Source organism: Etheostoma spectabile, chromosome 21 (genome assembly GCF_008692095.1).
Source record: "Etheostoma spectabile isolate EspeVRDwgs_2016 chromosome 21, UIUC_Espe_1.0, whole genome shotgun sequence".
Taxonomy (NCBI): Eukaryota; Metazoa; Chordata; class Actinopteri; order Perciformes; family Percidae; genus Etheostoma; species Etheostoma spectabile.
In genome coordinates, this window is record NC_045753.1 from 163846 (window position 1) to 191390 (window position 27545).

The following is a 27545-nucleotide window of genomic DNA, read 5'->3' on the forward strand; positions in this document are numbered from 1 at the left end:
TGATTTGAACTTTTTATTTTTTGGCTTGTACTCACACTTCGGAATGTGGGTTAATTTAAGCACAGCTCTACCTATCACCTACAAAATTCTGGTGCTCACCTACAAAGCCCTCCACAATCTGTTCCCTTCACACCTCACTGGCCTCCTGTCCCCCTACCAACCACGGTCCCTCAGATCCACCTTAGCTGGTCTCCTCTCCATCCCCAAGTCCAACCTCCGCAGCTTTCTCCAGGGCAGCTCCAAGGCTCTGCAACACAGTCCCCCAAGAGATCCGCAACTCTGAGTCCCTCACCATTTTCCAGTCCCGCCTTAAGACCCATCTCTTCACCTCCGTCTATCCGTAGCCCCAGGCCCCCTCCATTTTCACCTGTGCCTGAATCTTGTTTTGTGTGGTTTTGTTAAGAAGGTTTTTGTTTTCTACCTTGTCCTGGAAAGTAACTTTGGGTCCTGGAAAAGCCCTATAAAAATTATATGTATTTTTATTATTATTATAGCTCTGACCATGCTTATGAACAAAATCTAGTGGTAGAATATTTACACTAAAAATTAAGGTTAAAAAGGTGACACCTAAACTCTCTAGGGCAGGGGTCTCAAACTCAACTTACTTGGGGGCCGCTGGAAGTAGAGTCTGGGTTTAGCTGGGCCGCATCAAGTATTCCAAAAAACAACTATTTCCTCCAAAAAGGGCGTGGAACTGCCGGTGCTTTAAACCCCTAGATCTGATATGGTTGGTGCATTTCCCAACAGAGTTCACACTGTCAAACCTCAGGCATTTGCCGCAAAGAGTACTTAGCTAGCTTGACAACCGTTACGCCGCTGTCAGGAGACTACTACGGTAGCCCATAAGTGACAAGCGCAATGAGAAAAAGTTTCAGAACGCGCGGGCCGCACTAACACTTAACTTTGATGTCAAGTAGGGGGCCACAAAATATCTTCCCGCGGGCCGCAATTGGCCCCCGGGCCGCAAGTTTGAGACCCATGCTCTAGGGGGTCCAGGGCTCACCCCTGGACAAGCTTTTTTTGAAATATCAGTTTAAAAATCTAGCACTCTGGTGTACTCTGAGAAGACAATTAAGGAGGATGATAATATTACCTTATATAGGGATTTCTTTTATAAAAAAGCTTGTAAAAATATAATAATATTATATATAATATATATAATAATATTGTCACATACAGAAGTACGCAGATGACACAGCCATCGTTGGGTGTATCAGGGGGGACAGGGAGGAGGAGTTTCGGAGTGTGGTGGGGGACTTTGCTCTCTGGTGTCGCACTAACTGCCTACAGCTCAACACCTCTAAGACGAAGGAGCTGGTCATTGACTTTGGGAGGTCCAGACCAAGACCACGACCGGTCCTGCTAGAGGGAGTTGAGGTGGAGGCAGTTCAGTCGTACAAATACCTCGGGCTGTGGCTGGACAGCAAACTGGACTGGACAACACACAGCAGCCACCTGTACAGGAAGACACAGAGCCGGCTGGACTTCCTGAGGAGGCTGCGCTCCTTTAACATCTGCAGCAAACTGCTGTGGATGTTCTACCAGTCTGTGGTCACCAGTGTCCTCTTCTACACTGTGGTGTGCTGGGGGGGGCAGCATATCAAAGAAGGACACCCACAGGCTGGATAAACTGATCAGGCGGGCCGGCTCTGTGGTCGGCATGAAGCTGGACTCACTGGTGACGGTGGCAGAGAGGAGGACATTGGACAAACTGCTGGACATTACTGACAATGCCAGCCACCCCCTGCACACCGTCATCAGCACCCAGAGGAGCCGGTTCAGTGGAAGGCTGCTCCTTCCCAAGTGCCGGACCAACAGACTCAAGGACTCCTTTGTCCCTCATGCCATCCGACTATACAACTCCTCACTAGGGGGCAGGAGGAAATAGGGCAGAGAGGACAATACATACATACATACATACATACATACATACATACATACATACATACATGCACACCTGGACTTAAATTCACACCTGGTCAATTTATAATCATTTTTAACACTGGACTAAACACTGACACTTTAATAATAATTTATGGTCTTTTCTTTGTTTATTTGACAAATGTTCTTATAGTTGTTATTATTTTTATTGGTATTTTGTTGATTTTGTTGTCTTTATACTGTCTTTTTATCTATTTTTTATTTCTTTGTTCTTGCTAAAAACTGCTGCTGGAACTTTCAATTTCCTGCGGGAGTCATGCCAAAGGATCAATAAAGAGAAGTCTAAGTCTAAGTCTAAGTCTAAGTCTAAAAAATCAACCCTGTTGTCTACAGTCAAGATATGAACATCATTTTTTTCAGGACAAACTGGGTTATTAGAATATTTGGGCTGCATTGAGGTCATTTGAATGTTAAAAATGGTTGTAGGGCCTTAAAGACAAATAAATAAATAAAACGGAACATGAATCTCACAGATATGTATTGATATCACAGACAGATAAGGAAAACCTAAAAACACTTCTCATATGTCTTGGGAGTCACACTGGGAAGAAATAATCATTACAACTTATAGATACAAATTTATACAAAGACGCTTTTGCCCTCATGACATTTACTTATGCCAATAATCAACATAATAATGTCATATTTATTCATATTATACCCACAGCAACGCTACACAAGCAATTGTGTTGTCTAAAACAGTTCTCCTATATGCAAAAATAAACACAATACACATTATAACTCATATAAAGCACATACTATTTACATTTATTCAAAAAAGGCCCAAATATATGTCCACTCTAACATCTTTGACTATTTTGACTGGGAGGATTTGGCCCTTTTCAGCCTCCATACGAAGTGAGTGATGTATGCCCATATATACAAACAGAAGAGACATGGTTCACGGAGCTAGCGGCATAAATGAGCAAAAACGCGATGAATTATGGACATCAAGTGGATAAATCTTGGATGTAACAGTTTGGATTAAAGCTCAACAACCCTGTAAAAGGCCCAAGTTCCAGGCTGGATAGAAAATCACCTGTAGAGGCTAGAAAGATCCGGAAGATACCTCCGTAACCGCTAACTCTTTAGCTTTTAGCTGCAACTTTTGGTAAGTCTCTATCTTTTATGGTTGTTAAATGATTAAACTATGAATCAGAGGTAATGTTTAGGCTCTTGAGCAAGTCTCTCGGGTTCAGAGGGTTAAGTTGGGTTCAAAGTTCAACTGGGAGTGAAAGGTTGAAAATTTGGGAATGAGAAGAGGATGGAGACATCCTGAAGCTGATTGGCCAATACTCTCAATGTCACATCTCATACATTTTAATGTGAAGATCAGGACATTAATCCTTTTCTCCTTTCTTTACCCCCCCCCCAAAAATAAAAACTTTATGGATCTACACAATTCACATGGATGACATGTTGTGATTCAAAATTATGAATTTTGCCATTTTTCTTATTATTATTTTGCGAAGTTTGCAGGTATGTTATTAGAAAACACTAAATTTTCTAAATTGGTGTCAAACCCTTTTAAGACAGCTGTGACAAATGTTTGAAATATAGTGCAGTGGCTTATCTTACATTATTGGAAGACTTGGCAAGCAATGCTCTCAAAGATCGCGCTGATCTGCTTGGCCAAAGATCAATTCAGTTCAATCTTATTTATAGTATCAATTCATAACAAGAGTTATCTCGAGACACTTTACAGATAGAGCAGGTCTAGACCACACTCTATAATTTACAGATAGAGCAGGTCTAGACCCCTCTATAATTTACAGATAGAGCAGGTCTAGACCCCTCTATAATTTACAGATAGAGTAGGTCTAGACCGCTCTATAATTTACAGATAGAGCAGGTCTAGACCGCTCTATAATTTACAGATAGAGCAGGTCTAGACCGCTCTATAATTTACAGATAGAGCAGGTCTAGACCGCTCTATAATTTACAGATAGAGCAGGTCTAGACCGCTCTATAATCTACAGATAGAGCAGGTCTAGACCGCTCTATAATTTACAGATAGAGCAGGTCTAGACCGCTCTATAATTTACAGATAGAGTAGGTCTAGACCACTCTATAATTTACAAATAGAGTAGGTCTAGACTGCTCTATAATGTACAGATAGAGCAGGTCTAGACCGCTCTATAATTTACAGATAGAGCAGGTCTAGACCGCTCTATAATTTACAGATAGAGCAGGTCTAGACCGCTCTATAATTTACAGATAGAGTAGGTCTAGACCACTCTATACTTTACAGATAGAGCAGGTCTAGACCGCTCTATAATTTACAGATAGAGTAGGTCTAGACCACTCTATACTTTACAGATAGAGCAGGTCTAGACCGCTCTATAATTTACAGATAGAGCAGGTCTAGACCACACTCTATAATTTACAGATAGAGCAGGTCTAGACCACACTCTATAATTTACAGATAGAGCAGGTCTAGACCCCTCTATAATTTACAGATAGAGTAGGTCTAGACCGCTCTATAATTTACAGATAGAGCAGGTCTAGACCGCTCTATAATTTACAGATAGAGCAGGTCTAGACCGCTCTATAATTTACAGATAGAGCAGGTCTAGACCGCTCTATAATTTACAGATAGAGCAGGTCTAGACCGCTCTATAATTTACAGATAGAGTAGGTCTAGACCACTCTATACTTTACAGATAGAGCAGGTCTAGACCACATGATTAACAGACTGGCCTCTTAGTAGGTAGCACTTATCCAACAATCTACTGCAGATTTGTGTCATGATATTCGTGACCTTTGCCCATGCAGCATTTTTTTCTTTTGTTTGTAATGCCTCCTGCACTGAGTGAACCAAACAATATTGTTGGATCCAGTCTCATCTACCAGTACCTCCATTTCTGGATTTGAGAAGTTCCTCTTCTTTGCTCTCTTTGTCACTTTTGCATTGATGTTACTATGCATGGTTAATTGGATGCATTTCTCAATGCAAATGGCCCAATCTTACCCAAACTTGGCCCAAACTTACTTGCCGATGTGCATACAATTGCCTTGTTCACGTTTGATAAATTCACATTTCATTCGTAAGACAGAATTCAGAACATTTTCTACGCACTGTTGATGAATGAGGCCCCAGGCTTTCAGAGACTTGACACCAGATTATTGCTTACCAGCATAGGAATGATACTTCAGGCCAACAAACTCAGTGTCTTCTGGTCTCCTGGGTTAACGTCTTTCTGGTCTTCAGCCTAACCTCATTTCTGGTCTTTCTTCTCCAAAGGTCACTGCGCCACTCTGGATCTTTTTTTTCCTACCTGGTCTCCCTGTCGCCTGCCCAGCCCTTGCCTTGGTTGTCTGTGCTTTAAATAAATCCTGGGCCTTGGTACTCAGTGTACCGTGCTCTGTATCTGCACCTGAGTCCTCCTCTACCCAGCCGTAACAATTAGATATCCAAAAACCTATGGTGATATCACCGAGACAACAACTATATTTTATACAGATTTATATGCAGGCTGAAAAATGTATATGCATGTAAAACATTTGTAGTAGAAACCCACAATAAATGTATGGATCTGAAAAGGAGCATAAAATAATCATTTAAAAAATGTTGGCTAAAAGAAACTTTGGTTATTGATCAAAATGTGATAGGGTTAAGTGCACACAACCACTTTGTCAAAAAGGTGTCAAAATCTTATATAGATAGACAAATATCTGACAATTGAGTGGACAGCATTGTTGATGGAAATAAGACCAAGGCTCTTTTTAAAAAGACTCCTTAAGATTCTATAAATAGACAAAGTAGATATAGTTCAATATTAGTACATATTTATTTGTACATATTTATTTTCTGAATAAACTTATTAATATTATTATTAATAATTTAACTAATTTAAAATCTAATGGACTCATTTCACCCCCCTCTCCCCTTCTTATTAGATACAGCCCTGCCTTTCACAGTAAAGCCAACTAGCACAATGCTTCGTATCATTCGACAGCCGTCTACATCAAACCAAAGCAAACAGTGGATCAAAAGCCAGATACCTGGTGTAGCTCTTCTTCATTTTAATGAAATTTCCAAGGTGTATTGAAAATGGACAATGTACATAAACAGAGAATGATCAGACTAGATGGTTGTCCTGAGCATTAATCGAAGCGTACCTCTAATGAACACATACTTGACCCTGAAAGCATCTCCGTACAATTGGCAGCTAGGGTGATTTCAATATAAAAGTTGGTATTCTGTTTATTTTGCTAAAGCTTCTGGGATGTCCGCTGAAACCTTTATAAATAAGACCCTTGATGCTATGTTATACTTGGCCTTTGGGATAGGTAGTATTTAGGAGACATTTGGAGGTAACACTTTCTCTGCTCCACACTTTAATATAGAGCGTATCTAGAAGAAAAAGGCTTACAAATTACAACATAAAGCGCACTGTCTCATGGGGAGCTGGAATTATCTTTTGGTGCGGTGGTCCAGTGGGTTTCTATCGCTACAGTTCTATCATTGGTGGTAGGCGGAGTAAGCCACCTGGTGGACCTTTTGCCGGTACTATCAAAACAATATAAAAATCAATGAATCATTTACTGGCAGAAGGTGTAGTTACAATGTCGAGCTACAGTATATGTTTTTGTTATCATACTGTTACACATGCTCCAAACATATGACTAGCTAAGCCGAGACACAAGGGACCACAATCAAAACCACCAAGGCAAGAAGACCAATACTGATCAGTGACATCTACAGTGCCAACTATTCACTGTAAAACACACTTTGTTTCATCACACACCACACACACACACACACACACACACACACACACACACACACACACACACACACACACACACACACACAACACACACACACACACACACACACACACACACACACACACACTAATGTGACTTCAGAGTTTCTCACAAGTTGCACTAGTTTCTACATGTTTTCTATCACATTTGGATTGACAGCTGCTGTATGGTGTTCTCATTTCTTAAATCGTGGAGTGTTCTGTCTATCCGTCTGTCTGTCTGTTTCAGTACTACGGACAGCGCCACACCTGCACAGGCACCCCCTGATGTAGCCATAGTTATTTCACCATTTCCCAGCAGAATAGTCCACTTGCTTAGCTGTGTGGTGTACAGTAATCAGATGCTAAAATATTTAGATAATAAAAAGCATTAATCCACTTGCTAGTATGCAGTGCGTCTACCGGTAGATGTGGAGCTAAAACAATTGATATTGATAGTGACAAAGGAGGTGCAGAACATTTCCGAACATTTAATGTGTAAGCATATGGATGTTGTGAGTTAAATGTCCCAGTGCTATTGGGAGGTGGGGGGCAAACTCTAACTTAATCATTCTGGGGGGTTGAAACTCCCAAAAAGGCTGAGAACCACTTGTCTAGATCTAGAAAACAAAAATCTTAACAAAAATCTGATGTTTTGTATTTTATTTCCAACACCTGTTCAAGGTTTGGCTTTGACAAAAACCTCCGATGTGAAATGAATAACACCTCAAAAACGCGGTGTCGTAAGCTCTGCCGAGGCCTCTATGAGAGAAGAAAAGTGTGCTCAAACAAGCCTGCATACTGAGGCGGACGTTGTTAAACCAAATTACATTATAATTAATGGATGATTTGGTTCTTGTCCATCACCACACTGATCTGCTCATAAACACAGCTATGTGTCCTCAGTAAGCCTAAAAAACAATGCTTTAGAATTTAGAAATGGTTTTATTCTGATTTGAGCCAGTGTTGTCCGGTCTTGACTAAAGCCCATTGTGTGCTTCTCTCATCTGCAGCATGGCCCTAATCACAACCAGGTGCCTCCTATTCACATTAACATATGGTTCTAACTTTCTCCCTATTTTGACTAATGCATACCTGGGTTGCTGACTAGTAAAACCGTAAAATGAATTCTTCTTTTTTATTATTCACAACACATAAGGATGGTTAAGAGCAGAACAGAGCTGAGAATGATTTCACCTGGCATGCAACCCTCCTCTGCTGCTATTGTGTATTTGATACAAGACTAGGAACAGTTATTACAAGCAGGACCTATTGCACTGGGCTGATCCAAATTCTTGTGTGTTATTTGGGTTATGTTTGTATTTGAAGAGCACACACAAATTTAATATTTTCATGATCTGTAATTGCATTTTTGCACTTATGTAAGCAGCTACAATGGAACTGAGAGGTGAAAGTTTGGATGTCAACAAAGATGTGGCATCAGTGCGCTGCACACAGTGTTCTACTGTTCCTTTAAGAAAGAGACAGGACAATGTCATTGTTTCTCATTCCAACAAAATCATAGCTGTGAGTACCTTCTGTTTTTCTTCCCCTAAACTGTGGAACTCACTGCATTTGTATATTAGAATGGCAAGATCTCCATGTATTTTTCAAATACTGCTACGCTCTGCTGTGCCCAGCTACGTCCTGCTGGGCCTTGTAATGTCGCACAGTGCCCTGCTATGCCATGAACTACTACAAAGAACTACTACAAACTACTATTTATTTGTGACTGTAATTTCCACTCTTCATTCTAACCCCAACCGGCCGCCTACCAAGAGGCCCGGGTCTGGGCCTGGGCCTGGGTCTGGGTCTGGGTCTGTCCCAGGTTTCTGCCTAAAAGGAAGTTTTTCCTCGCCACTGTCGCACTGTTGCTTGCTCTGGAGGAAACCACTAGAACTGTTGGGTCCTTGTAAATTCTGGAGTGTGGTCTAGACCTGCTCTATCTGTAAAGTGTCTCCAGATAACTCTTGTTATGAATTGATACTATAAATAAATTTGAAATTGAAATTGTATTTATCAAAAGAAATTAAAGCCTGTCTTCTGGCATTCTGGCTTTTATTTGGAGTAAAGCTATATAATTATTGTATAAGTGTTAATCATGTTTTTTTATATAAACACTCCCATATACACTACTGAAATGCTCTCATCCACACATTTGAAAGTGAAATCCTAGCAATTCAGTAGTGTAAATGGGAGTGTTTCAGTAGCATGTGAGAGCATTTCACTTGTATGTGTGTACAGTTTCAGTATATTATGTGAGCTTATCATTTTTCAGTATAGCATATTAAAGAATTGCAGTAGTGTGTGTGAGGTAATTGTGAGTAATGTCCCTGCTGGCCACTCATAATAATGCCTGACTTACCTGCCTACTTTATACAAAAGAGATTGGCAAACTAAGGCCAGCTTGGCACGATGCAGCAGTAACTCAAATGTGTTTAGATTGTATTTCAGCCTTTTAATGAGTAGTCCAATCAAACCGATGCCAATTCAACCAATTGATTTGTACAGACTCTTCACTGTTGCAGCTCCACTTTGTCATTTAGGCTGAAACAGCTATAGACTAAGAATCCTTTTACATAAAGATCAACAGCCCATGTGGCAGCTTTAAGAAATGCCAATCCCAACAGCCTAGGGAAGTGCTGATGATGACAGGACAATATCTAAAAAAAGTTAACATGGACTAAGATTTATGTCAGGGTGTTATTAAAAGGTTAGAGGGGGGAATGGGGGCTGTGAAAACCAATAAAACTCAGATAGCCCCTGTGGGAATGTATGACCCTGACTTTCGGGAGCCCCCATTCACATTAATGCCATACATGTGATCGATATCAGAGAATGATCCAGAGCCGTCTGTTCTCTCAGGTCTGGAATGTGCTTCTCTCTCCCATCTGAGCCATGAGCTGGATCAGAGCTGTATATTGTGTTACTGTTTTCATTTCTACTGTGAGGATTTCTCCCCTTGGTAAAAATTCACCACCCAAAGCTCTTGTATCCACAATACAACACCTGGAAAAAGAAACTCTTCATTAATCCCCGCAGCCCCTAAGAATCTGTGGTTTTAAGCACTCCTGTTTCCAAACCACATGTGAGGCGGCAGAGCGGCTGGTCGGCACAGCCTTTGTTTTAGAATAACTCTGGGTTATTTTCAGGTCATTGTGGGCGAGTGGTTTCTTAATTGAATTTCTAAGCGTTTTGTTTAATATGCCACTGTTAAAGGGTTCTATAAATAGCCCAGTGGATGCAATGACCTAATCTTTTCCGGAGTTTGGAGAGCTAGAGATTACTAGACACTAGTCTCAATCTCTCTGTATAACAGCTGATGAATGAATTATTACAGAGGACCTTAGGTTAGATCACTGTCAGAGTTGTTCTTATCTCAAGATTAAATCATGTGATAGTTCACTGATTATTGAGACCTCTGAGAATATATAGTGCATATGATGAACTGTATAGGCTTTCTTTTTCCTGTCCCCCTTGGTGTGTGTATGTGTGTGTGTGTGTGTGTGTGTGTGTGTGTGTGTGTGTGTGTGTGTGTGTGTGTGTGTGTGGGGAGGGGGGGTTCTGTTGGAGGCTTTTAAAGCTTTTATTATAAATATGGCTGGTATCTGTGGTGACGGATGAAACAGGGCACTCCTTTAATTGGGTGGCTTCATGAAAACTCTAACGAATAATGAAAACTTTGAATGGAAGCTTCTGAAGTAAGCCCTTTAATTCCCTCTATATTGCATTTGTCCTTGCTCATATCCACTGAGTATATTAGCGACAATCATGGAAAATTTAATAGCTGCCCAGCTGAGTTTTTCTTTCCAGTAGACAGTAGTTTCAAATCTGAAAATCCTTTTCATAATAATAAAAGCTAAGAAATCATAATAACATCTATTTCCCCTCCCAAAAACTGTCCAAATGTGAGTCAACCAATGGGATCATACAATGCCCTGTATCCTGCTGCCTAAATATGGAGCCCAGATGGGTTGCATCAATCGCCTGCAAAATACAACTGCACCAGTAATTTGTGAAATAATTCATCACATTATTAAAGTTTAACTCATTATCATTATTATGAACCATCACTTGATCATTCTGATTTTCATAATTTTTTTGTTACTGTAAACAGACCACTTTTTCATCTCAACAAGGCTACAAATGCTACAGCACGCTAACCAGCTAGAGGCTGTAAAGGCTGCGGTGTATAGGTCTATTCTACATACTGGTCCCTATACACATAATCATATAAAACAGCACTGCTGTTATGAAAAGTGACATCATGAAATAAAACAGATTTTAATAAAAGGGTGTTTCTAAATAATGTGTCAAGTTTTATCAATTTCTTTTTCCAAGTGTATGAATAGAACTAAATTCTTGGTTCTATTTCTAAATGTTACACTATTTATTTGTGTTATTATTTATTTAATAATTATCTTTTTATATGGACTTCTCCAAAAAATGCTCTCTGAGGGGTGTGAGTGTCTTGGAGAATCACTGAGACACAGCCATGTCTTCTCCATGGTGACCTCATCTTCTAAATGAGGTGTCGGTGGTCGAGGGCGGCAGCAGAACACACACGCTCACTTACACATTCATCCACATAAAAGCTAACATGGCCACCTTTCACTTCACTGGAAGAGCCTGTGACTAAGAGCTGCCTGCACTCCACACAAGGGCCTGCCATCTCTCAGCACTACAACAGCAGTGGCCTGTATTTATATTAGCTGCAAAGCAATTTTAACTGTACATTCCAGATAGGTGAACAGCACTTGGCCCAGGCAGCCAAATATTTTAAAGCTTACAACCAACAAAAAAAAGAATCAGCGATCAATGTCCAGTCAACAGAGCACTTGGCATGAGGAGGAACGCAGCGTTTTGCAACAAAGGTAACAGATTTATTTATGTGTCTGAGCTCACAGAACCCTGGTATACCTTTCAATAAGTTTTACTGTAGCATAACTAAATATGAAACCAATTACAAACTTGGGTCGGCACTACAAACAGACCTGGGTTTGTATTTATTTTTAACCTTCGTATTGAACACAAGTATTTACTTCATGCTCTCCGATTTGGTTTTTCATCACGTCACACAGACTGGTTTGATAAATAATAAATGTGTTTACGGCGCGTGTGGACTGAGGTAATAATGTTCTATCCATCAACTGATGCTGGTCCCGGGGCCTGTTGCTCTCGGCTTCGCTCAGATGATGAATGAACATGTGAGCAATTTCACGGATGAATTAGGAGCTAAAAACAACAGCAGGAACAATCGGCACACATTCCACCTGTTGCTAATGAAGTAAAATGCTGGTTTTTGTTATGGCGGTGAGTTTTTATGCTGATGGTGGCTAAGATAGAAGGCCTGGCCGGTCTGCAGAAAAGCTTTAGGTAAACATCTCTTATCATGTCTACAGTAATATCTGTTCATTACATTCATTTCAAATCTTTTTTTCCTCCTGAACCAAGTTCATATTGTACCCACAGGTATGGGGTTAAAGCTGTTGTGCAATCCATAATTGTCCATAATCAAAGAGCTAAATTAATTTCCTCTGATGAAAATCAGCCAGGTTACAGGCACAGCGCTGCATCAACAAGCGAGTTGTGCAGAGCCAATGTTAAACTGCATTAGATGATTGAGTGCTGGGCTGATCATGTCTATCAGCATCACTGGCTAATCTCCTCCAGATGAGAGTAATCTCCACGCTGGCCACCATCAAATCACTGTGGAATCCACGAGGTGCTGCACGAAAAGCCAGACTGGAGCAATACAAGTTGTTTTACTGCAGGTGTTAGAGAGTCCTGAGCTGCCAAACAACGTTCCTACCCACTTGGACCTCTCCTCCACTCTTATTTGACTAAATGAATATAGCGTGGCCTCGGTTTTAATGTTAAACCCAGTGGAGATTAACAGTGGTGCTGGGACACCTTCAGCTGAGCTGAGGGAGCGTGTGTGATGTGAGGCCAGGGAAGTCTGATTGCTGTGACTTGTTCGGCAGTCACAGGACAAAGTGATCAATCAGTGAACCTTTGGATGATTTCAAGTTAAGGACACAACAAGAAATAGGTTGCCTCTCCATTCCTTTCTGGTATTATGATGGCAAAGAAAAGAATCGATTTCATTTACATGATCACTGAACTATGAAAGCAAATATGAGAACAAAGCTTTTGAGGAATGCTGCCTTGAAAGTGTACGTGGGCAGCAGTGCTCTAGTAACACCTTGAATGTAAAATAGAGACATTTATTAAAAGCATGAACCCCTGGAGAAAAAACATCTCGTATTAAAGGGGAGCCTAACACAAATATACAGAAAACACAATAGATGACGCACAACACTGAGACAGCTGCTGACTCCGCTACAGCACAGGCACCCTTAACCATACAGCATTATTCATAGGCTTAGTAGGATTTTGGATTATACAGTTATTGTATTGTAACACCGACATCCCGGCTAAGTCAATAGCCAAACTTGGAGACCTGGGCATCAACACCTCCACGTGTAACTGGATTTTGAATGTTTTGACCAACAGACCCCAGAATGTTTGATCAGGCTCCAACTGCTCCACGTCCATCACACTCAACACTGGTGTACCACAGGGCTGTGTGCTAAGCCCGTTTCTCTACTCCCTCTTCACGTCCCACTGCAAGCCTGTGTACAATTTAATTACATTATCAAGTTTGCGGACGACACTACGGTGATTGGTCTCATCAGCAACAACAATGAGACTGCCTATAGGGAGGAGATCCAGCACCTGGCCACATGGTGCACTGAAAATAACCAGCTCTTCAACACCACCAAAACCAAGGAGCTCATCTTCCTGAGGACACTAAGGAAGAATCAGCTTTCCTCGACTATCCTGGTGAACTTCTATCGCTGTGCAATAGAAAGCATCCTGACCTACTGGGCAGCAGTGTGGTATGGGAGCTGTTCTGTTGCAGAACGCAAGGCACTGCAGCGGGTGGTGAAAACCGCCCAGCGCATCACCGGGACTCCACTACCCGCCATTGAGCACATCCAGAGGAAACGCTGTCTACATCGAGCTCGCAACATTCTTAAGGACTCCTCTCACCCAGCCCACAGACTGTTTTATCTCCTGCCCTCCGGCAGGCGGTTCAGGTGTCTCTGGACCAGGACCAGCAGACTAAAGAACAGTTTTTTTCCCCAGAGCTGTCTCTTTATTGAACTCTAATCCTCATTGATCCCACTCCCCTCATATACTGATAGACTCTCCTCTCTCTCCTCACACCTGCCTCCATCTTGTTATCTGCAATACTATAATGTTCACCTGCACTGCTGACTGTTACTAGAGTAACAACTGTTTATATCTGCATCTTGCACTACTTACGTTGACTGATATATCAATTTGCACTGCTGATTGCACTTCTGGTTAGACCTAAACTGCATTTCGTTGCCTTGTACCTGTACCTGTGTAATGACAATAAAGTTGAATCTAATCTAATCTAATGCTCTGAAGACCAATGTGAAGGAACACTCTTCTCCTCCTCTTGCAGCCTGAGTTCCGTCCACACAGAGAGTTACTGATGCCATCATGTGGATTCTTATAAAGCGCTAGGACACATGTTTCAAACTCAAGGCCCGAGGGCCAAATTTGGCCCCTCGCAGATTTTGACCCGGCCTGCATATCAATTTGGGTTCACAATCAATTTTGGTCCACCTAATTTACTTTTCCCGATGTTTTTAGGGCTTTATGTGTATGACCAAACTGTAAGTGAGAAGGCTATATGAGACATGCAATAACATAGTCAAAGATATTAGAATTCTTCGATTAAATAAAAGCATGTCAATAAACTAAACATGTATGGTTCTTGGTGCGATTGTGGTTCTCCAGTCTGGCCCTAAGTGAAACTGAGTTTGACACTCCTGCTCTAGGAATATAGCCAGGAGATGTACTGCCATTTATACTGCTCATGAAAGCATATATCAACAATACCAGAAAACCTCCCTGTGATAAGATACCAGCTCTCAACATTTACTCCTGAGCCTGAAGCTCTTTGGAAGTGTTTCTGTACAGTCATGTCTCTTACACACACTCACAGAGACACACTCAGAGACTCCTCAATTGGCTCCTTAGTCAGTTGATGGCAGTGGAACAGCCCCCCCCAGCATCTACCTGAACCTTCACATCACTGTCCCTCAATGCTCAAACTCACTATTCGACACTCACTGTTGAGTCAGCTGACTGAAATAATGCTTTGCACAAAGTGAAAGATAAATGAATACTTAAAACCAAGAAGTCATTGGTGCCTGGCTGTGTCAGCTAACAGACCATCCATTAGAAATGTTGTAGAAATAGAAGTCCTAGTTATGTGAGCTGGATTAAAGAAGTGCTCTACTTTCTTGAACTGGCAAAGATAAGGTTAACGTTAAAGGGCAATTTTTTTTCTCAGGTTAATTTATTTCTTTTTACCCACCTTTTAACGTCATTTTATTTTATTGCAACAATAGAAAAAAAAAAAAAATGGGACCTTGACTTAGAAAAAAGTCAAAGGCAGGGAAAAAAGTAAGTATTAATAACACTGGGGAGTGCCTTGCTTTTTTAAAATAAGTGAAAAATTAAATTCCATCAGGCCCCAAACCTCAAAAACTTTCCCACAATTGCTTTTGTTTTTATTTTTAAAAACTAAAGGTGAACGATATTTAATATCCAAGAATTAGGATTTTCGTTTCAAACCTCAACCTTACTCTCACATGTCCAGACCTTCCCCCACAGCGCTGCGGAGGAAGGTCTGGCTAGTCCACATAGCATTCTGAGATGGGAGAAAAACATGATCTGGTTTATTTGCATTTCTTAAAACCAATCACAATCGTCTTGGGCGGGGCTAAGCTCCGGACAGAGCCACGGTGCCTCTGCTAAATAGTCTCAGGAAGGAAGTTGTTCTGGTGGAACATGTGTACGTTCAGAAGTAGTTTTAGTCATCAACAGAAAACTCAGATTGGACAGATAGTCTAGCTAGCTGTCTGGATTTACCCTGCAGGGATCTGAGGACCAGGTAACCATAGTCCTCAGATTGGACAGATAGTCTAGCTAGCTGTCTGGATTTACCCTGCAGAGATCTGAGGACCAGGTAACCATAGTCCTCAGATTGGACAGATAGTCTAGCTAGCTGTCTGGATTTACCCTGCAGAGATCTGAGGACCAGGTAACCATAGTCCTCAGATTGGACAGATAGTCTAGCTAGCTGTCTGGATTTACCCTGCAGAGATCTGAGGACCAGGTAACCATAGTCCTCAGATTGGACAGATAGTCTAGCTAGCTGTCTGGATTTACCCTGCAGAGATCTGAGGACCAGGTAACCATAGTCCTCAGATTGGACAGATAGTCTAGCTAGCTGTCTGGGTTTACCCTGCAGAGATCTGAGGACCAGGTAACCATAGTCCTCAGATTGGACAGATAGTCTAGCTAGCTGTCTGGGTTTACCCTGCAGAGATCTGAGGACCAGGTAACCATAGTTCTCAGATTGGACAGATAGTCTAGCTAACTGTCTGGATTTACCCTGCAGAGACCTGAGGACCAGGTAACCATAGTCCTCAGATTGGACAGATAGTCTAGCTAGCTGTCTGGATTTACCCTGCAGAGATCTGAGGACCAGGTAACCATAGTCCTCAGATTGGACAGATAGTCTAGCTAGCTGTCTGGATTTACCCTGCAGAGATCTGAGGACCAGGTAACCATAGTCCTCAGATTGGACAGATAGTCTAGCTAGCTGTCTGGATTTACCCTGCAGAGATCTGAGGACCAGGTAACCATAGGCTTCAGAAATCAGCCGCATGTTAGAGCGCCAACGCAGAGACAGAGGACGGGGACGGAGGTTAAAGCGCCAACACAGAGACAGACGACGGACATCTGGCCGAAAATGAGGGACATACTGTGTAATAATCGGTGGCACGGGAGCAATCCTGGAAGTAGAACGGTATGTATAAGGTTGGGTATGGAACCTGGTATTTTTTTGGTTCTGTCTGAATGACGTTGGTTCTACTGTGGACCGTTTTACGGTAAATCAAACTCGAGCTCCTCTGTCCTCTCTGCATGTTGACAGGAGCTCCGACAGTGTGTACGGAGCAGCCTTGAGACAACTACGTCCTACGTCCCTATGAAGTGGTTACACTTTTCAAAACTTCACGCAGACAGTGTTATGATTTTACTGGAGAGACAAAAGTAGTCGCGGTGTAGTTCCACTTCCTCTGAGACAAGCAGGCACTGCAGTGGTTTCTATGCCCTGCGGACTGACTGACAGGCTGAGGTTGTAAGGTAACTTTATCTATATAGCACATTTCAGCAACAAGGCAATTCCCAGTGCTTTACATAAAAGCAACTAAAACGGTCATGAAAATAAAACAGAATAAAGAATAAAGAAAAATATATTATACAAATAAAAAAAAATGTTTATTTGATTAAATAGGTTGTAGGGCGGGTATGGGAGGGGTTTTAATTTTGTTTATTTTGTTTTCAGTGTAAAATGTTCTAAAGAAATAACACAATGTTAATTGTGTGAATAGGTGAAATTATTTTTATTACAGAGGGAAAGTAAAGAAAAAAGTTTCTGTTGGGTACCAGAACCGAACTTGAGGTAGCGGTCCCAATAAAAGTGGGAAAGTCACCGAGCCCTAGTGGTGGATATAGACTACCTAAACCTTAATATTATTATTGACCTTATATCCAGTAACAGCCAGTCAGTCTGCTGTCTTAATGAACTGTCCGCAGTGCGTTTTGGCTGAATCCATCAGCAGTAAATGATGTCAGTAACAGTCTTATCTTTCATTTGTGTTTGGCAGGAACACGAGGAGCCACAGTCTGGCCTTGGCACTTGTTTTGTTTCTGGCTCATTTGAAGAATAAGGTGATTGAATCAATGGTTGAATCTGAGGAGATTCCAGTTTATGTTCATCTGCCTCTGCAATTACTCTCACTCCCGCACCATACATGACATCATGGAAAACTCTGTAGGGTCTAGGAGCTCAGAGGGAAATGTTGTGCTGCTCAGGCTATCCTGAGCGTCTGCAGGGATACATCAGTCTTAAAACAGCGATTTAAATCACAGGATTCCTCAGATACTTTTACCTTCAGCCCTGTAGGCCAGTGGCATTTAAGCTAGGTTGATTTGGGCTATGGAGCTAAGAAGCAGAGATATTTCAGAATGGATTAGTAATCAGATGGATTCAATAAAATGTTCAAACAACAGTGTTTTATCTGGCCCGGGGACTTCTTTGGCAAAGATGTGTGACGTGCATACTTCTTTACTTGCTGCATGTACGTGGGCTGAAATAATATGCTACTCATGATTTTGCTTTCTGAGGTTTTGAGACAACAATAATGCTGATAAAACTGAGGTGAGCTTGTCTGTGTTTTACTCCCAGCTTTTTGAATAGATATAGACAACTTCCTAAATCATTGTAAGGCTAACAATAGTGTCCCTGAAACCGAAAGTCCAAGACCAGAAGAATCCTTCTACCTAAAGCGTATTCACAGTCAGCAGGAAAGATATGATGCAAATCACTGAGTCATTGTCACAGTCGGATGGCAAACGAGTCAAATCTCTAACGCCAGAGCACGTTGTGTTGCCCACAGGATCAACTGTTGCTTCACGTCTCTGTTCAGAGGTGGCTCCACACTACGGGGATCTTCCTGAACACTCTTCATGGCTCTGTGCTGCAGCACATTCAGTTCTTTCCTTCAAGAGCCAATCAAAATGTTTGAGATAAAAAAAATAGACTACAACAAAAGTTGGTCAGAGTATTGCAAACAGAAAAGATGGTAAGTGACGTTAAAACACTAAAATGTATAAAATATTTGACAAAATACAATTGGCACAATTGTATCCAGTTGACTTGAAAAAAATAGCTTAAGGCTTAAATGATAGGTAAACTATCAAAGGTTTAGATTGAAATGAAAATTGTAATCTTTACACTTTATTCTGATTCATGAAAAATTCTTTCTGAATGTTCTTGCACATTTAAAATGCTTTAATGCCCCTGCAAACTTCTATCTGTTCTGTAACATTAAATACCAACCAGTTGTCCAAACCTTTTTACTGGCTAAGCCCCGCCCACTCTGCCCTGCAGTTTGGTCTGGAAATCTGCAGCTCGGTCTGGAGCCCTGCAGCTCGGTCTGGAGACCAGCAGCCCAATGGAGCCCTGCAGCTCGGTCTGGAGACCAGCAGCCCGTATGGAGCCCTGCAGCTTGGTCTGGAGACCTGCAGCCGTCTGGAGCCCTGAAGCTTGGTCTAAAGCCCTGCACCTCGGTCTAGAGACATGCTGCCGTCTGGAGCCCTGAAGCTCTGTCTGTCTGTCTCGTTTGTCCTGTTTCTTTTGTGTTTGTTTCTTAACGGCCTTTCTGGGTCCTAATACACTAAGGTTACATGAATTCCTGCTGTGGTCCTCAGTCAAAAATACTACTACCAGTAGAAAGCAGCGCCAAACAACACTTAAGACAATTTGGGTCGTTTAAATATTCACCATTAAAGGTACAATATGAAACATTTCTGCATTAGAATGTCTAAAAACACCCATTGCTATGTCATATATTTTTATGAGTTGTGTTCTTACACTATCCTAAATGTTTCCACCATATTTCAAACCCAGAGAAAGCTGAGAAACCCAGAGAAATGTTATTTTATGAGACGTAACCATCATACTGCCTTTTTGTCACACAGCATCATTTTATGATTAATTACATGCCACTTTGCAACCGAGTAATACAACAAAGACCTTATTTATTGATGTACATTCCAATTGATCCAGCTTATCGTTACTACAATGTTCTGGTTGACAAGTAACTAACGTTAATGCTAAAGCTTGGTGGGTTACAGCATTGTTCAACACACTCATAAAGTTATTTTAATATGACCTAGGATAACAGCACTGGGCTAACCCCTGAATAAGTTCACTTGTAACGTAAACGTTAGCTGTATAGATAGATGATTAACACAGTCAGAACAATGTCGATCCATAACCTTAGCTATGTCATATGTCATTAGCGCTACCGGTGTTTGTGGCAAAAAATCTCCTCCCCTCCGCCTTTACAGTTAGCTAAATTAACCCGACATAAGGTGGCATATGCACCAAAACAAATAGTTAAGATTACAGAAAAGGGAGGGGGGAGATAATTCCAGGCAGCTGGGAGATCTTCAACTGCTGACAACGGCTATTGAACATCCTAGCATGCCCGAGTCCATTCCAACGTGAATAACCTTGAATGGGTAAACCCGTCCGTGAACAGATGCCTGTCAATTGGGAATGGTGTTTACCAATAATAACTACAACTCCCATAATTCCATGCAACATCCCAACGTCAACAAAAGTCTGTGTTTACAATCCATTGTTGTGATTGAGAAACCCCTAGCGGCAGAAAGTTAAATATTGTACGTTAAAAATAAGCTACAATCCAAGTTACAGCTCAGAAAAAAAACACCTGTATTTTTAAAAGAATGTCAGTCCAAAACTCCAGGTAGTGTGGGAGTGGTTTGATCAGATGACTATGTCTGGAAGCATAAAGCCCACAGCTAGCATCAGACTGTGTTTGGAACATTGGTATACTCTTATTCACATCCCACTCCCAGCCAGAGAATTACAGACACTAGACTGAGATTGATCTTTAAATGAGCTGCTGATGAAATTGTCAGAAATAACAGGCACATGCATAGATTTCTCTCAGATAAGGTAAGAGACTGATTGTCTTCACTGTACGAAAACAGATTATGCTTCCTGTTGAGCAGTCACACCCTAAAGACCCATTCTGAGTCAGGAAAAACCTGCATTCATGTGATCAACTCTTAGCCAATCATACGAAAGCTAATGGTGGGGTTGTCTTCCTCTACTCTAAGAATTGCATTGCTGGTCTCCAGGATGATCATATGGACCCTGTGAGAGTAGACAGGATTTGATCGGGCTTGGATTTAAAAGGAAAAGCCTACCGATCTGGCCCTCCGTTGATGGCTGCTGCTTCTTCAGTGCGTGGTTCCTTCTCTCCGCCCCTTGGACCTGTGTAGCCCCCTGCAGGGGCCCCGGGCTCAGTCTGTCCTCTGGACCAGTGACCAGGACCTCAGAGCATTTCCCAGCATGCATGGCCCACACTTTACTCCCTGACATCTCTTCTCGGGTCACCTCAACTTACCTGTGACAGAGAACAATAGCCAATGAGAGAGCATACTTGGAGGACTACCTCAGTCAGCTGTTTGAGAGCCAACATTAATTGAGTTGAAAAAGCATGAAAGACCCAGCAAACAGGCATTTGAATGTTTGCATTTGAGCAATCCTCAGTGGTGCAGGGAGCTGGAGTGCAGCCATGTTAGTGATTGCAGAATACAGATTTTGGATTGTTTCTTTCCAGAGGTCCATCTGAGCCCAGGCAGACGGCAGAGTGCGTGTCTGTTTGTTTACAGCGCTTTAAGCCTACTTTCAGCCACAAAGATGCGTCCCTCCATCGGCCGCTGCTGCCAACTTATCAATTTACACAATATACAAAGAGCAGACCTTCCTAGCTCCTGAGCAAATATTAAACACATCTACTCTGTGGATTCAGTAGCTTAGAGAGCCCCCACAAGGTGTTGATTTGAAAAATGAGCCTCTTACTCAGATCCAAGACAAGCCAAGTCTTCTGTGCAGCCTGTCTACGCTACCTACACTACATCATCTCCTGAGGCCTGTACCATAGGGCACCGCAAACATACATTACTGTTTTCTTTAATAAGCTCTGTTTGGAGAACCGCTTACATGCTTACAGGACAATAAAACTCTCCGAAACGTATGGAACGGCTTAGAAAAAACAGCAAGTTTTTAAAAAACCTCCATCAGTGGGTTGGGTTATTGTCAGGGCTAGAGTTTTACTACAGGAACAAGAAAATAGCATGTTGGGATGAAACAGCATAGATTTATACTCATTGTGTATTTAGAAGCTAGGAACCAGTTGTTCCAGGATTCTCCAGATGCAAAGAAAATGAAATGGAATGATCACACCTTTAACCTTTTAGTCCAGAATTTTGTGAACATCCCCAAGATCCATTTCAACATATACACATAACATATATGAGGGTGAGGGCCTGTGGTCATGGTTTTGTATTTGAGGGAGCAATTGGGGAATTGCCTTTAAGTGCAAAAATAAATAACTAAGTCAACTTTAATATAATGCAACATAATAGAATGTAAATGTATGTAAACAGGGACAATGCACAATTAAACATGACTCTTGTATAAGAACAAGAAGAGATATATTGCACCAGGCTGTGGCACAAGTGCTATTTCCCTCCAATTTTCACACCTAATTTACAATAATACAAATGTGCAAAGTTGCATCAATAAAATGATCATGGGCACATCCTAAAAAAACGCACGCCCCCCCACCCCCCACCCCCGCTATGTCTGTTTAATTGTGTCCATAAAACTGAGCAAATTTAACCACCAGCTGTACACAGCCTGTGTTGCCAAACCCGTCAAACATGGCCGCCGAAGGGTATTTTATCACCTGAAAGCCCTGGGATATCGGTGAACCTTCTCACAACATGAATTTGAAGTCACTTATTTATGTGGAATAAAAAAAAAAGAATGTATTTTTCTGTTTTTTCTCAGTTTTCTGGGCTTCCAGGAACCAACATCTGCTCAGAGCATCTCTTGACACACAGATTACATGTAGTGTGGTTGAGGGAATAAAGAAAGGTTGCAGGCTCTACTGTACATAAACAATAACCAAGCCGTGCATTTACCTCAGAAAAAAGACAACAGTTAGAGTAAACCCTGGTCTGTTAAAAGGCTAGAGGGCACTCCTCTGTAGAGCATCAGGAGGAACCGCTTTAATGAAGCCTTAACTGATTGGCCTGACTTACAAGCCCACCCAGACTTAGACACAGGCAATTTATACAACAGTGAGCACCCCCACTGGGGTTAGGTTAGAAACCCTGCCTTAAAGACAAAGAGAGGACAACAATTATGATGTTTCATATTAGATCATATAATAAGCTATCAGTGAATCTGCTGGTTTTACGACACAAGATTCACGGAAGAAAAATGCCCATTTACTGAAAGGCTTGAAGGGATGTGTGGAGGTGTGGATGAAAGAAATAGAAAAGGAAAACACGTCTGTCTTCAAAAGAACCAGGTTATAGTCTGATGCTATCTGAGCCAGTGCTGAGTAAATGGCGGCCTGTATCTCTGTGTCAACACAATAAGAGCCAAGACACGTGGCACTTGGAGCTCCATCGAGATGAGCTGATAGGAAGTTCCACTTAACGGTTGTCCTGTTATTGATTGCCTCGGCCAAGCCGAGTCCTTGTTGTGTTATTGGCCCTTCTCCCTAATATCTCCCAGATTAAGGAGTGACTGGAGAGGTAGACATCCACTCGCCTCGAGCGGTTTACGACCCTCCTATATCCTCTACATGCTGGGATGTTAATCTTTATTACCTGGCACAGTTTAAGTTATTGCTCACTGAAGGTCTTGTGTGATGTCACACTTAAAGACCGCGTGTTGTAGATTTTGTCATTGATGTTGCAAAATACAGTATGTATCATCAGGGCTTCCCACAGAAAAAAATAGTTAAGGTGGAAGGGTGGGGGACTTGAACTAATGGAGAAATAACTTAAGTGCTTAAGGAATTTAACTGAAATGCCTTTTTGTTGAAAGGTACTGTATTAATGAAGTTGCTTTACCTTACAACCTTTGCCACCACGGGTGTGCCTATCTGTCATGTGCTGAGATGCCACCGAGCTGTCCGGCGTCCGGCAACAATAGAGGCTCTGGGTATCTGCTGCGAAGAGCTGGGGATCACAGGAGCTGGGACGGAGTCGGGACGCAGTCGTTCTGCTGTCAGTGGCAATCCACAGATAGACTTTAATGGAAACCTAATGACTCCGCCATCATTCAGGAGCAGATCCACAGCCTTTCCACAACCGGTGGAAATTATGGGTCATTCCCATCTGTGATTTGATAACTCACTAAGTTACTCCTTAGCATTGTGTTTCGACAGTCTGGTCATTTGCTGTCACCACACCCAGACCCAGGAAAGAGTGATGGCTACATAGACCATGTCCTCCCTGTGTGATGAACACAACACTGTCAGTGTGTAGGAGCTGCCGATAACAGCAGCTGTGGAAGTAACGTTAAAGAATGAAGTCAAGTTAGCTAAGCTATTCCACTTTGATGTTTATGTTCATGTCACATGAAATAAAACTGAACAGGATGATCGATCCCCCCAAAGTTTTGTTGAGGCTAAAACAAGACAAAAAGTAAATGTTGCTCTTTCTTCGTATTTGACAGGTTTAAAGTTTTTTGTTATACCTTGGGAGTTTCGACCGCTGACTCTGCAGTCATCTTCAGAAGCGTCATGTGATGTTGCTGTGACGTCTACTGTGGGTGTGATTCACACCTTCACACAGGTGGAATGACACAAACTAAATCTATCCCACCCACAGCAACATCACGTCACCGGCGTTTGAAAAAAAAGCAATTACAATAGTAAGCTAAATGAACTTGTTTGGATTAAAAAGTCATTTTGGCGCCATAAAGCACTGATGTTTTCTTATTGCATTCATTTAACAATGACATATTAAGGAAAAATATGCTATATATATATATATATATATATATATATATATACACATATATATATATATATATATAGATGATATGAGCACCAAAGGTGGGTTGTTGTTTACTACTAGTCTACTTCCTATTATAGTATTCGTATGCACCAACACATACCTGGTGGCATTCATGAGCAGTTTTACAGTAATTGAGCGTTTGTTTAATTTAACTTGGACAAAAACTGCAGATTGCAGTAGGTCATGGTGAATTATAATGCTTTCTATTTCAAGGTTTTTTCTATTTCGAGCCAGAGATTCACACATTTAACCTTAAGTGAATCTCTTCATCAGTCCTGTTCATCTTTCATCAATGAATTATTCATTTGAGCAGTCACATCTGGTATGTTTTCTCTCCTTTTGTCTCTTCCATGCTTGTCTTCCACTGTCCGGGGCTTGTTGGCGACCACCAGCCGAGCTGAAGCCCAGCCAGACATACGGGAGGCTTTCATGGCCTGTGATATTTACGTTGGGGTAAGTCCAGGATTTCCAACTGATGATTGTGAATTTATGCTGCAATCAATATGGGGGATCCTCCGGCTGAGCTCATTATGATCCTTCCTTCACTGTTTTGTACATGTTGATGAGAGCACCATAATTGGCTGTTTCCAGCTTAGGCACGGGTCCACTTGTTTATGACTTCCACCAAACGGACCAACACTCTTGACTGGAATGCTTTTATCGTAAAGGCTTTTCTCCAAGACTGAATTCTTTCTCACACTATTATCAGGCCAAACGGTAATCTCCAGTGATTTCAGTATCCAATACTGTGCAGTGCATCTTCTTGTCTCATGCTGCTTTAATCCAGCAGCATGATAATACTTAGCAGAGTGGAATGTATCTGTGATGGGCGACATACTGTATTTGAGTGAGACAATGTGCCGCTCAACAGGCCAGAGGTATGCTTTTATCCTGGTGTGAATGCAGTCTATGGTTTGTGTAATGCTGGGCTCCAACCTGAGCCTTCCCTCACACTGCTGCTCACACAGCTGGTGTTTCTGGATTTGTTTGAAACTAAATCGACTTGCGAATAATGAACAGGAATCAGCTCTATGTACATCGCGCTTCACTTTAGACAAGTTGTTATTAAATGATTTTTTAACAGAGGATTTGGCGAGATTTAAAACTTTTGCCATTCTATAATAAACAATGGCACGGCCATAATGAAAATATTTACTTAATTCTCTAAAGTGACTTATGGCAACTTTGGCCACTAAACAGAGTGTCATGAGTGTTATGGCGTCAGGTGCCACAGTCTGTATAAATACAGCCTGTACACTTGTTTATAGGAAAACCCCCATCTGGCTTGAGCCACAGTCAGGCGCACTGGTGACCCCGAGGATTCTTCGAATGGAAAATATAACAGGACTGTTTGCTAAGCGGGGGGAAAGCTGTACGGCAGTCAACTGTCAAGTGACAGACAAGACAACGTTGTAAAAGACTGCAGGCTCCACATCTCTGAGCCCAGCCCTGTCCCAGCCTGTAAACACACAGTCTGCTGGCTTTTGAAGATCTATCCAAAAAAGCCCAGTGGCCTTTTTTCACCCCCATTTACAAGATTTATAAACAATGACAGCGTTATAGTGCTGTGCAGACTTAAAGGTTCAAGTAGGTAATAACTGAAGGAATAAGCAGGAAAAGTATACCAAAAACAAGGAAGAAAAAAAAAAAATCAGCAAGAACATAAACAACATAATAAGGCATGAAGATAAATGGTGCATCATTGCACCTTTCAGCCCCAGCTCAAGTCTTGGATTTATTGTAGGACATGGGATTATTACGTTTATTCATTTGAAACGGCATTAAACAAGCCCAACATTTTTAGTTACTTTTACCTATTTTATGGCCAACGTGGTTTAGTCTAGAAGGCCCCTAAAAGCAGCGGGTGACAGTTGATGCATACACAGAGCGCTGTAACTTATGGCAGATAGAGCGTTGGAGAAAGTTCAAAGGTCAGATGTTTCAAATAAACATGGACAGGCTACAATAACTGTTTCTGCCACACATTGTGAAAGAATATTGGTGGTTTGGTGTGATGTCACAGCTCCTTTTGTGTATGTATGAGGCTCATCTGTTTTCATCACCAAATGCATCTGTTTAATTGGAGTGTTTTTTTAATACACTGAAAATCTGTAAAGTAATTAGTAGTGTCGGGTTGTATCCGAGCAGGATGTAACGTGTACTTACAGTGGGATAATACAACCCAGCTGATTACCATGGTAACTCTGCTGCTTTTTATTGGTAAAAATCACTAAAGGTCTAAGGAAACTACCGTGCATTCTTAGTTTGGTGACATACATTTAGGTCAAGCTGTTGGGACAATTAAAACAAAGGTTGAAACAAGAAGCTTGGAATCTGTGAAGAAAGACAAGGTTTATAAAATATTACTCCATTTCTTTGTGCTTATTTTGCCTCAATTATCCACGTACAACAATGCTCTCTCTGGACCTTCTGGAAACAGTAGGTCGTAAATCGACAGAGTAACAGTTCATAAAATAGTAGTAGAAAAGTACATTTAGAGATTAAATAAATGCTTAAACATGTTTCTATATTAAAGTATAAAGTATCATGAGTTCTCTAACAAACGCACCTTAAAATGAGACTTACAGTAGTCAGCTGAGTGGGTGGCCTGTGTCAGGAAGGCTCGGACTAAGACTTAGAATAACACCACATTATCAAGTCAACTGTTCATTGAACACCATTCACAGCTGATTGGCCCAGGCTGATATCTAACGCCAACAGATGTGACATTTTGTTGTAGAAAAGACTTGGCAGGGTTAACTAATGATACCATTTTACATTCTGATGCTCAGCAGTTGTGTTCAGCTTTGAACTCTGGTAACTCCAACTATCAGACAGTAGGATGTAACTACTATTAATTATTGGTGTGATGACTGAAACCTAAAGCGGAGTCCCAGCATCAGTGAGTCCACTCTTCAAGCCGTACTGCTGTTTATTTGGGCTGGATGTCGTAGTCGCTTGGATGGAAGTTTTTGCATTTATTTTTACAGTTTGTTTGATTACTTCATGTTGTCTCTATGGGAAGAATTGTCCAAATCAGATTACAGAACCACATTTCTGCAAATACAGCAGATCTGCAGGGGCTCACTTTGGTGATGTTATGTCTGTCTTTGTTGCAGAACTACTTTATGATTCAGACTGATAATTTGTGTTTATTTTTACTTTAAAAATCTAGCGTAGTGTGACTCCACCACATCTTCCAAACATGTGTCAAGCCCTTGCTCCAGTAGTGTGTGAACTGAGTGATTAGTATGAGCG

At 41.5% G+C, this 27545-nt stretch overlaps 1 protein-coding gene across 1 annotated transcript in view; it reads right to left on the minus strand.

Moving 5' to 3' along the window:
• Window positions 1-27545, minus strand: part of LOC116671099 (myocardin-like) — a 123836-nt gene that overhangs the window by 43148 nt on the left and 53143 nt on the right. Inside the window, 1 exon segment of the mRNA XM_032502041.1 lies at window positions 20610-20809. Within this exon segment, the coding sequence (XP_032357932.1) occupies window positions 20610-20784 (175 nt within the window). The 5' untranslated portion in view covers window positions 20785-20809.